The 12430-nt window shown below is 35.9% G+C and overlaps 2 protein-coding genes across 3 annotated transcripts; one reads left to right on the forward strand and one right to left on the reverse strand.

The window, feature by feature from the left end:
- The first annotated feature begins 779 nt into the window (after positions 1–779).
- On the forward strand, positions 780–8538 carry LOC114720222 (transmembrane E3 ubiquitin-protein ligase FLY2). 2 transcript variants are annotated; one of them, XM_028905848.1, is made up of 14 exons: positions 780–1414; positions 2415–2481; positions 3164–3291; positions 3417–3532; positions 4154–4214; positions 4863–4929; positions 5026–5103; positions 5301–5458; positions 5553–5612; positions 5760–5853; positions 6417–6584; positions 7252–7580; positions 8048–8164; positions 8247–8537. In XM_028905848.1, the coding sequence occupies exons 1-14, from the start codon at positions 1235–1237 to the stop codon at positions 8346–8348; spliced, it is 1725 nt and encodes a 574-aa protein (XP_028761681.1). In that variant the 5' UTR covers positions 780–1234; the 3' UTR covers positions 8349–8537. The 2 variants fall into 2 exon arrangements, with proteins under 2 accessions (XP_028761681.1, XP_028761682.1); XM_028905849.1 differs by lacking the exon at positions 780–1414 and adding an exon at positions 1484–1904 and having other exon boundaries at positions 8247–8538.
- Positions 8539–9923: 1385 nt separating this feature from the next.
- LOC114720224 (leucine-rich repeat extensin-like protein 4) lies at positions 9924–11404 on the reverse strand. Its single transcript, XM_028905851.1, has one exon. It carries the CDS (start codon positions 11402–11404, stop codon positions 10163–10165), a length of 1242 nt encoding a protein of 413 aa, XP_028761684.1. The 3' UTR covers positions 9924–10162.
- Between the last annotated feature and the right edge of the window lie 1026 nt (positions 11405–12430).

Consider the following 12430-nt stretch of genomic DNA (forward strand, 5'->3'; position numbering starts at 1 on the left):
AGTGAGGTTAGATAATTTACAACATGTATAGATATATTTACAATTAAAATTAGTCCATTTACATATTATCTTCTTCACCTGAAGAATGTGTCTGGGTGAACAAGTGTGGGATAGCCCATTTGCAAGTGGGACTAGACAATTTGCAACATACATATATTTATTTACAACTGGAATTAATCCATTTACATGTCACTTCCTTCACCTGAAAAAGGTCTCCGTGAGTGAACAAGTGTGGGAGCGCCCATTTGCAAGTGGAATTAGTCAATTTGCAACATACATACATTTATTTACAATTAGAATTAGTCCATTTACATATCACCTTATTCACCTGAAAAAGGTGCCTGTAAGTGAATAAGTGTGAGAGAGCTCATTTGCAAATGGGACTAGTCAATTTGCAACATACATACCTTTATTTACAACTGAAATTAATCCATTTACATGTCACCCTGCAATAAGTATTATGAGGGGCAATAGCGTCATTTTCTTTGTGGAATTAATATCAGTTTGCCCCTTGGTCCTGCAGTGAAGTTTCAGAAAGTTTTGGAGGCTCTTTGAAATTAATTGTCTTTTGCGGTTCTACAGTGAAATTTTCCCTATTTATTTTGTGGTGAAAGAGATTTATATTTATTATTTTACCTCTATATTGTGGCAACTAACTCGTAACTTCAATCCAGACCGACGCTCTAACGTCCCACCCGTGAGAACCACGCATATCTCTCAATGAGGAGGACAACTGCTGAATCTTTTGCTGCAACTTGCTTGATCGGGGCGTGGTTCCACTTCCCCTGGAGAGCGTGAGATATTCCCTTCTCTCCTTCCAGAATGACCCCCGTTTACCAAAAACCGGTGTGGCGCGCTTGTCAACCACCGCCGTTTGCGAACTCAATAAAGAAAATCTCCCTCGGTTGAAAAATCTAATTTTTTTTGCCTTCCAATTATTACTAATTTAGTATAACGTGAACTACAATTGTCAGAACCAAGCGGAAGAAGGAAGCCTTTGCTTGGTAAATTGCCTTTGGTGGTCTATTTTATCGTTGGGCTTTCACTTTCCGTTTCTGATCATGTTGTGACTCGTCGTTGCGCGCCGGCTAGCACTAGTGTTTTGCTCCTTTTGAAGCAACCTATTGTCCTCTTTTACTTATTTGCTATGACGGGCTTCGGGTTATTCTCCTGGATTCGATGCAATCAGCTGCGACTAAGAAGTGGCTTGTCCAATTGGAGTTGAATTTTTGATATGTTATGCTTAGTATTTGATATGGTTTACCCTGAAAAATTGAACTTTTCGTTGTTTAAGAGGAAGGAACTAGGGTTTTTATTCCAGATTGTGTATGTGTGGTGGGTTGTTCTGCTGTTGCTTCGACCTGCTGCGGGTCTGAGACCATTAAGAGAAAGAACTCGATCATGGAGCGATGAGGTTTGTATCGGAGCATGTCTTTAACCTCCGTTTTACCTATTGACCAATAACCATAGTGATTAGTATGCATCTTGTAACTTGGATTATTGATTCAAGTTTAATCTTGGTTCAAGTTTATTCACCGTAATCTTGATCATTGAGTCTGGTATTTTAATTTACTTTGATATTATACTGCTAGGGTTCCTCTATCTGCTACTGCTGTATCCCCCACTCTGTTGCGAGCTGAAGCTCGGAAGTTTGTGAATGTTCTGTTCCAATAAATTAAAGGGGAAGTCGTTTTGGGGAATGCAGTTGCACCTTGCACATTGGCGAGGAAAAACCGCACCTCTGGATAGGATAAGAAATTACCTTAGTTTCCTGGATGAAGGAATTAGTGATGGGAACCACACTTCTTGATAGGAGAAGAGAAGCGGGGAACTATATTGAGACAGTTCATATATGGTTGAAGAAGTTTGTGTCAAAATGCGCCCTTGTTATATTTGAAATTGAGGTTGGTTAATGTGCTCAGAGGCTAGAAGAATTTCACAATCACCAACTGTTTGAACAATTATTGCTTTTATATCACCATAAATCTGCTGAGAATTTGATCAAGGTAGGACCTATATCATCTCAAATGATGTTTAAGATTGGACATTTGCTTATGGCATAGCTGCGTCTCCAGACAATCACCGTACTAAAAAGTAGCTCAAGCATACATCTTCTCTTCAAGTGTAATGTGAAATAGAAAATGTGCAAATGTATTTAATTTAAAGGACTATTATATTTATTGTGCATGATATGGTTGCAGGATCTTTTCAAAATAAGGAAATTTTATTGACGTTATAGCATCTCAAGGACGTTCACTTGATCCTGTTATGATCACTTTTATTTAAAAAGCTTATATATGGTTGCTTTTGATGTAAAACAAAATATCTTTTGCTCATTGATATATTATGATTTTATGATTAAGGAAAAATCTGACAGACACGTGCTTGCGTTTGATTGATATTACTTCTTTCAGTGGCTCTTTTCAACGAAAGATGAAAGTGATCAATTTTCACAATGGAACATAACAGGAACTTACAAAGGTTTGTATGCTTCGCTGCTCCTAAGCATGTGTGGCTTGGCTATATCTTTTGGGTAAATGTTAGATGTAACCACAGCCCAGATTGATGAATGATGACAATGTTCTTTCTTTAAAACATAATCACTTGAAATTTGTATATTTTGATTCCCACATAATTTTAATGGATCGTGCTCTTTCTGGATTAGTGCCTTTTTTCTTTTTATTGACTAGATTCTCGTGTCCTGTGTTTTTTTGTTACTCATTCTTCTCTTTGATAAGCTTTCCTTTTTTTTTATTATAAAAATTTGGACTTAATTTTCTTCTCAGTGTTGTTTTTTTGGGCAAAAGATGTTCATTTGCTCTGCGCACTTTGCTTTAGTCAAAGGCACGCTTATTTGACTGCCATTGGATAGATGGTTCATGTGAAGAAACTATGGCAAAAAGGCTGGGGCCCGGCGTAATGTAGGACCCCTGATCCTGAGTTACTTTCAATTAACTTGTGGCTTTTGGACTGCTCCTGTACTGACGATTGTTCATGAGAACACTAGAATAAATGAAATGTGTACACTTCGACAAAAATATGCTTTATGTTACTGCGTTTGCATCATAGTTTTGAATGAGCTTTACGCAATAATTTATTATGTAATGAGTTTTAAGTTTGTCAGAACTTGAAGATGTCTGTGTGTTGACCTTTGGAGTTACAGGGACATGGAATTTTTTAGATACTGCAAATGGCTCTTCAAGATTTTCAGACATCAGGAAAACAAATGGCAATTCGGTAATTGAATTATTTAGTACGCCCACAAAAATAACTGGTGTGCATTATGTTCAGGTGAGATGAATGATTTGAACTAATTTCATATAGAAGTTGGCTTTCTTCGCTGTTAGGGTTTCTGATTCTTTCTATTTTATATTATTCCACTATTAAAAAAAAAAATTGTTCATGGATGTTATTAGGGGGTGGTTATATTCCATGATGTGTTTGACAATGAGTACAATGTTGGTGGTGCTCAAATCAGAGTGGAAGGTGTATATATATGGCCTTTTAAACAGCTTCGAATGGTAGCTAACAGGTGAGTTCTTAAATGCCTCATTACTACCATGATGTGTAGCTCAAGTTTATTGGACACCTTATATATAACATTGTTCAGGTTGATATATCATTAAATATTTTCTGTTCCCTCAAATTAATGAGTTAATAAATATTAATTAGGAAAAGTTTGAAATTTAAGAATGAAATGTATGTACTCATTGACTTGTGTGTCCTTGGCGAGTATGAGGAAATAGAGCTTATCGACTATAAAGTTTGAGACCTTGCTTCCTGAACTTTGCAGTTGATCATACTTGGAACATCGTAATGAAGGATGAGCTCTCATTAGGAAATATAATATTAATTACTTGTAAATTACACATTATAAATACAACACATGATTTTAAATAAGATTATGAGTATTTGAATTAATAATAAATTAGGATTAAGATTTGAGGTCTTAATGTATTTTAAAGTTCTCAACTTTATTTTTCTCCGTATATGGAACTTCGCCTTGAAACACTTCTTTTGTGTTTTTGTTTTATTGTGTAAATTCTTTTCATTTGATAGTATAATTCCATTTGCAATTGAAATATCATATTTCCTTAGATTAAACACTGATTCTGAATATTCTAAAGAGTTTCTTTTATTCCACTTATTGCAGTGGGAAAGAGGGAAATTCAAATCAGGATGAAGATTATATCTTATCTAATCCATATCATCTGGTAACACATGTTTTTTGATGTATCATTGAGCTTTTCACTATTATACTGATTATATGGCATACAATAGGTGCAAATTTTGTTTTGATCGTCTGTCTGTCATTTCATAATATAAGGAAGTGTAGTAAACTTACACTTCTTGGAGTCCAAAAACGTCCTAAGAATTATTGAATGTTTTATGATTCAAATTTGTGCCATCCTTTTCATAGGCAAAATTTTCTGCTCGTCAGATTGTTGGCTTATCCTTTACCTCTTTTGCGTTATTTATCTTATCTTTCATGCTGGACGTCAATGTTTGTAGTGGCATACTTCTACCTGGGCTAGCATGTTCTAATGAAATTCTTAGCCTTTGAAGTATGAGAATGCAGCTTTAAATTTTGAGTGCCATATTCAAGAATACTAAACGTTAGAGATTAGAATTTTTTCTTATCTTCTTCTCAAAAGGTTTCTCTCATTTAGGTTCTTTAAATGGGATTTTGAAATGAATTAGACATCATGCCATAGTTTCAATAAATCCTTGTTATCTTTAAAAGAATACCACCTCGCAGATCCTTTCTATAAATATCAGATTGTAAAGAAATACAGTTTTTATATATGTTACAATAAGCATTCAGAGTACTTACCTCCACACGTATGCCTTTCTTGGCACAGCTTGGATTGTTCTCATCTCAGGTATTCCAAGAATCCTCACGAGATAAGACACGGAGAAATAAACATTGTAAGTTATTTACTTTTTTACCATATTTTGAAGCATATTCTTCTTCTCTTTTTGTTTATCTTTTAGTGACTGCCTATTTTGTCCTTCTTACCTCAGCTCCATTATATGACATGGAGAAACATTGCAATATTGAAATTGCAGGACAGTTTTCCCGCCTATCAGCATCAAAGAATGGTACTTGAATTATCTCGGCCATATAAATACTTCCTGTGTTCCTATACAGATAGCTAATAATAGTAGATGTGACAATTGTATCTGATTTGTATCTACACCAAGCAACGAATTTTCTCCATTTCATGTTCATTGATTGGATTCTCGTTTTCACTTTCTGTCCTCTAAAACTCACCTAGTTGTTACGTACTCTCCTACAGATGGGGATCATGATCGATTCCACCTAGGAGGGTTGATGGAGAGTCCCTCAGTGGACGATGATGGGGATTGCTTTTCACCTTTAATGTTAAATGCAACTTCTGTTAACATTGAGGTCTACTATAACAAAGCAGTGAACTACACCTTGATGGTTACCTTTGTATCCTTTAATTGTAAACATTCATTCAGGTTAATGGTACTGTTATGTTGTTGTGGTCCATCACTTCATGAGCTCCTTAATACACCTGTATCAGATCTCTTTCTTGCAAGTTCTTCTGTTGATTCGGCAAATGGAACATAGCAACACTCAATCTGTAAGAGTTTACTTCAAAAATTTTGTTAGACTAATGGATGGAATTGAAATGAAATTTTTTATATTTTAAACAGATGTACTTTACACCTATTTCATATTTCACAACAATGATTATGGGAATGACTATAATTCTAATATACCATTTCAGGGAGCTGCTAAGGTTTCAATAATAATGATTGGCCAACAGGCTATAATGGATGCTTACCTTTGCCTATTACATCTGACTGCAGGAATACTAGTTGGTAAGTTTTTCAAATCAATGCTAGAAAATACTGTTACTACTCGAGATTGCTCCATGGGCTCAGATAAACACACACACACACACACACCCCCCCCCAAAAAAAACCGAAAGAAAACAGGGAAGACAAATAAACATAAACTTATCTCTTGCGTGCCTATGGACTGAAGTTGCAGCTTTGGAGTGATATAAATATATCAAAATATCTTCTTCAACTCAGATCGTGCCAATTTTTTCGGTAGTAGATTTTTGCCTGCCTTGCATGAGACGTAACATCTGCATCATCACAACCCAAGATATAGACCGACTTGCAGCTTTGGAGTGATATAAATATATCAAAATATTAGTGCTTTACTTTAGTCTAAACCTTTCCATCTCCATCATCACAACCTGAGACCTCCAGAAAACCGCGGTTCCCAGGTTTCCTAAATATGTTTATATTTGCATATATTTTTATTCCCTCCCAATTGTTAAGCAAAAAGATTTTGTGGTTGATTCAGGCTTGAGTGGCTAATTATCTTCCTCTTTGCATCATTGGATCAGTAACTGTTGCTTTCTGCCTTGCAGAATCCTTATTTAATGCTTTTGCAACTGCTGCTTTTTTCAAGTTTGTGGTCTTCTCAATATTTGAGATGAGGTATCTCCTTGCGATATGGAAGGCAAATCGGCCTCTGAGTAATGGAGAAGGCTGGGAGACAATGAGGCGTGAGCTTTCATCTTTATACATGCGTTTCTGTAAGTAAATATTTGAAATTACAATGTTTTGTCTTCAATCTTTGCTTTTATTTCTTCAATAATGGTTTGCCATAACTCATTAGCTTAGGATTCATGATCATGTTATGTTATTCCTGAACCATTGAACTATGACAGTTACTCTACTCAGGAGCCTATCAGCACCGGGTTACACAATTTTTAATTTTAACAGTCAAGTCTCAGTAATAGCTTCTATTTCCCCCTTAAATTATCAGAAAGGTATAGTATGTATTTTGCTTGACAATATCATGGACATAACAAATAACAACATAATGACTGCACTTCCATTTTGTTCATTAAAATATAGATATATTAATTGAGAATTTCACATATTCTTGACATCATTTGCTTTTGGGCCAGAAATGCACTTATAGCTTGCATTAGTATCTCAGGGTCAGCACATTAAATCTAGAGTAATGAAATGGCAAAAGTCACATATAATATAGTGATATCTGTTTTCGGGCTTTTAAACCTTCAACCTTCCGTATCCACATTTTTCTGGTCCTCTCCATTGTTTCTTTTTTTGGGGGGCCAACGATGGTTCTCTTCATTGTTGAAGCATGTCGAAAAATGCTGTTTTAAGTGACGTGAAGAGTTCCTTTGTGAAGTGTGGTTCGAATTTGGGTTAATTATCCAACTTCTTTTGCAGATGGGATCCTGGTGGGAGGAATTCTGCTTATGTACCAGTTCCATAATTATTTGAGACCTATACTTCTTCTCATGTACTCATTTTGGATACCTCAGATAATTACCAATGTTATTCGTGATTCACGCAAACCATTGCATCCTCATTATATTTTAGGGATAACTGTCACTCGCCTAGCAGTGCCATTATACATATTTGGTTGCCCCAAAAACTTCATGCGCATTGAACCGGACAAGAGCTGGTGTTTGTGTTTGGCTGTATTTATTGGACTTCAGGCTACAATTCTTCTACTTCAGAACTATCTTGGTTCCCGCTGGTTCATCCCTCGTCAGGTTGGGTCAGCTCTTGTCTTTTTCATTTTTCCTCGATGCTCTTGTAAACCCTTTTATGCATTCAGAAGGCTTGATCAATGCTTTTCCCCCAGAATTTTTTTTTCTCACTAAATTTAACTTGGTTCTTGTTTGCGAGACAAAAAGAAGAGGGAGAGGATATCAGAAAAATGGAATTTTCATTTCTCGATCTTTCCCCTTCTCTCAATGTTTCCCGGGGTCTTAGTTGTAAACTGGGTTGCTTCAATAGTATCTGCATCCGCGGATGCTATTTTCTATTTTTTGTAATTCAGCTCTGGCAAAGATGGAAAAAATCATACATTCCTTATTGTTGAGATTCTGATCTGTGCACCATGGTCTCTAGTTTGTCTTTTCCCCCTCGCCAAACTCACATCATGATCTGGCATGCTTGCTTCTCTTGAATCTGCATGACGACTACACTCTTAAGTAGCTTTCTTCATTATTCTCAGATTCTGCCCGAGAAATACAGCTATTACAGGAGGTTTGGTCAAACTACAAATCATGCTACTGATTGTGTTATTTGCATGACGGTTATTGATCTTTCTCAGCGATCAAATGATTGCATGGTATTTGAATATAACCTTTGCCTTCATTTAGAATGAACTTTCCCTATTTCGAGGAAGTCAGTCTAATGCATTATCTTCACAGGTGACACCTTGTGAGCATTTCTTCCACTCTGGTTGTTTGCAAAGATGGATGGATGTAAAGATGGAGTGCCCTACATGCCGGCGCCCTCTGCCGCCTGCTTAGGGAGATTTCCACGGTGTTAATATCAGTAGGATCAACTGACACTGCTGAACTTACAAAATTTTGGTAAACTTCATGGCCCCCCTGGGGCAGCACGATATTGCTGTCAAAGTTGACATTTCAACATTTTGAGAAGGTTTCTTCTCACAGCAATTTGTAATTTGATTTTTCTCATTGATGCTACATACCAAGAATATATGATTCTGTACATAATTGAAAAGGAAATGAACAGTTACAGAGCCGCATATTTAAATTTTAGATTTACCTTTTAGTTTAGTGTTAATTATTATATAACCATAAGTCTGTAATTTAGTGCTACCTCCGGTAATTATCTAGTTGGGGGTTGGATTTAATTTTAAATATAAGATTTTAATTCAAGTTGTCTTTCTTTTTTTCCTAAAATATTCCTATTAATTACAAAGGTTCTCAGAAATACTTTAATCATCCAATATACACACATTTGTAATATGTAACTAACTTAATTAAGTTTTTTAATATACACACATTTGTAATATAAGAATTTGCTTGATTTTTATTGTGGTCTTAAATATAAGATCCTAATTCATTTTATTTCTTATATATTTTTTTCAAGATAGTTCTTATGATAATAGTAGTTATAATCAATACACTTGATTAGTAAAAATATTTTTGGAATGACAACACCTATTTATTACAAATAACCAACTTAACTAGTTTTTTTAATCTACTCAAATTAGTCAACTAGTTTTTATATTAAGGACTTGAGTAATATATAATTTTTATATTAAGAATAAGGAGGAGTAATATTGTACACGGTTTGACATCTGTGGTGTGGCATGTTGGGATAGAGACGTGTTCAGTATTATTGGTTTGTAGCTGATTAATTGTTTTAGGATCTTTTAAATGTACTACTAACTTCTTGCAATGGAAACTTCAGGCGGGACTATAATCATCTTAACGTCCGCTTGCGATTCTCTTGGTTTTTGTACGGACAATCCCCGTTAGCGATTGCCTTCTCAGAAAGAAAAGAATTGTAATTTCCATTATACTCATTCTCCCTTCCCACCGCTTCAGGGAGCAGGAAACCATGAGACTACTGATATTACTTTCTGTACTTACTTAATGTAAGAGTTAGTTTAACATTCAATTTAGTTTTAAATATAAGATCCCAATTTATTTGTTTCTCATATGTATCTATTTTTTCCAAAATAATTCTTGTAGTAGTTGTACATGTTAAAAATATTATCAAATGATAGTTCTAGTTAATACACATGATTAATAAGAGTATTTTTCAAAAAGATAACACTAATTTATTGCAAATAACTAACTTTAATAATTTTCTTAACCTACTTAAATTAGTCAACTCTTATATTAAGAATCGAAGTTAGTATAATTAGGGAGGGAAAAGGTTACATAATTAAGCTTTATAATTGGAAGAGAAGGCAATATGCTCAAAATGGAAAATTTTAGTTTTTTTGCAAAAAAAAATGATTTATTAATTAGCTTTTCCATACAATATAAATAGAGGAATGGCTGATATCGACTTTATTTAATAAAAAACGGTTGATATTAAATTTAAAGGGAAAGCAATAATTGTAGAATGTTGAATGAAGGAAATCATTATATATCCAGTATATTTCTGGTCCCCTTATGGTACGCGTTTGAGCCTATAAATCTATAAGAGGATCCTTTTAACAACACTTTTCTAAGAAACAGGACAGTATAATACAATAGGATTTACATAAAATTGAACACACAACTTAAAACATTAAAGTATATGCACACCGTAAATCATCCTCGACCTTGTTTTGCCAATGTGTATCAACAAGCACACTTGTTCATGGATAAGCTGGCGCTGTAATAGGTGAAGATACAGGCATTCCTATTGGAGATAGAACAGGTGGCATAGCCACTGAAGCAGAACTTGAACCTCCAACACAGCAAAGCTCAGCACAATCAACTGGGTGTTCAAGCACTGCATTGCATTCCTTTTGGCTCCTCTGCAATGGCTTCTCCGGCAAGCAGTTCCGGCGATCATCGAACACGATGTGTTTAGACGTCAGGTTCTGACAAATACCTTCTTCCTCGCAGAAGAAGTTATAGGAGAACGTGAAATTGTTCAAGTTTGGCAGTTCACAAACCCCCATTGGCACTGCACCAGTCAACATGTTATGTCCCAAATTTAGCTGCTCCAAATGAGACAACCCTGCAAGGCTGTAAGGTATGGGACCAACAATTTTGTTAAAGCTCACATCTAACACTCGTAGTTTATATAGAAAACCAACTTGCTGTGGCAAACAACCAGACAAACTTGTGTTTATTAGGACCAGTTCTTCCAAGGTATTCGCAAAGTTGACTATGCTTTCGGGGAGACACCCTCCAAATTTGTTATGAGCAAACACGATCACAGAGGCTGAGCTTTGGCCTAAATTTGTTGGGATTGAACTGCTGAAGCGATTGTTGTTGACGAAAATGGCATCAAAGGGTTTGTTGAATAGTTGAGGAGGCAATGGCCCTTCAAACTCATTATAGCGAATGTCAAGATATCGAAGGGTAGGAAGGGAAAGCACAACAGAAGGGAATGGCCCTACAAATCTGTTGTTGCTAAGATCAAGCTCATAAAGAAGAGTAAGGTTGCTTAGGCTCAACGGAAGGATGCCACAAAAGCGATTACTATTGAGATGGAGAAGAGCGAGATCGCAGAGTAGGCCTAGTTCATCAGGTAAGAACCCAGCTATGTCTGCAAAATTAAGATCAATGCCAGCCACAACCGTGACTTTAGGATCATCCACAGATGGAGCGCAATATATACCATTATAGTTGCAGACTGAAGGTCCTACCCAGTTCTCAGTAACGTTACGCGGGTCAGAGTACATCACGCGCTTCCATGCTTGGAGGGCAAGAAAAGCTCGGTAAAGCCGTGGGTTTAATGGAGGATTCTGGGTATGGTGGAGGTGACGGTGGTGACGGTTGGCCACACCGTGTTTTGCTGCACAGAGATTATTAAAGATGGAAGACGAATGCAAGAGAAGAAGAAACAGCACACAAGAGACAAAGGAAGAGAATGAAACCGAAGCCATCGCTTTGTGAGAATCTGGTAATGAGGCATTCAATATATGAAGGAGTCAAGGATTCTTTCACTTTCAAGCGGAAAGGCCTAGTCTTGCGCTTAATCATGTGTTGTCTTGAGGGTATATGGATTGGAACAATCCACATGCTTAGACAATGATGACTTCCAGAGTCTAAAAATCATCACAACCACCTGTTAAAAGTGACAGTTAACCGTTACAGAAAGAAAAACCTACGAAGAATGCTGCGACTGGTTGTATCTATATATTTCTGCTCTCTCATCAGATAAGCATCGTATAGAAATTTTGTCTGTCTCATGGGTCGTTGTCTGTACCAAAGAATGTTCAAAGATGACACATTCTGCTTGCACTTGACATAAATTCTGATGAATCTAGTTGAAGACAAAAAATTTTCGAGGGGTGGCCTAGAAGCTTGAAGATGGTGACTACGCGCATTACAAGGACTTACCTCCTTCCTAGTAATTTAAGATGCTCTTTAAGTGGAGTTAGAGAAGGACAGCTTCAGAAAATCTGTGGTAATGTAAATGAGAAACGGGATTACTTTAAATCGAAGGGATAACAACCGCATTTAATTAGAAGTTGAAAATTTTTAGCATTTAGCTCCGAATACAAAGTCACAAGAGGCGACTCCTCCTGTTTGAAGTTTGTCTGGTGATTGTCCGTTAACGTTAATTATTGTTGGTATTGCTAAAGCCTACAAGATCACATTGAATTGTATTTTTGGCATTATTCATATCCTGAAACCAGTGACAGTTTTTGCAATTTTTCCCTAGGCCAGGCTTGAATAATGTTCTTCATAATATTTAAGAAACAGGATTCTTTTTTTGCGTGAAGTACAAAGTTATCAAATACTGACAAAGCAGTTAAAATTGGAGTAGCCTCCGTTACTGTCAACATGTGATGTGAGTTTTAATAAAATATTAAGTGAAGTTTGTGTGAATAGACTTAAATTATATTTATATTTTATTTCATTCAAGCTATGACTAATTTTTCTAGTCTATCTTCTTTTTATTTACT

This window comes from Neltuma alba, unplaced genomic scaffold (genome assembly GCF_004799145.2).
Source record: "Neltuma alba isolate B1F8T4 unplaced genomic scaffold, ASM479914v2 tig00011970_pilon, whole genome shotgun sequence".
Taxonomy (NCBI): domain Eukaryota; kingdom Viridiplantae; phylum Streptophyta; class Magnoliopsida; order Fabales; family Fabaceae; genus Neltuma; species Neltuma alba.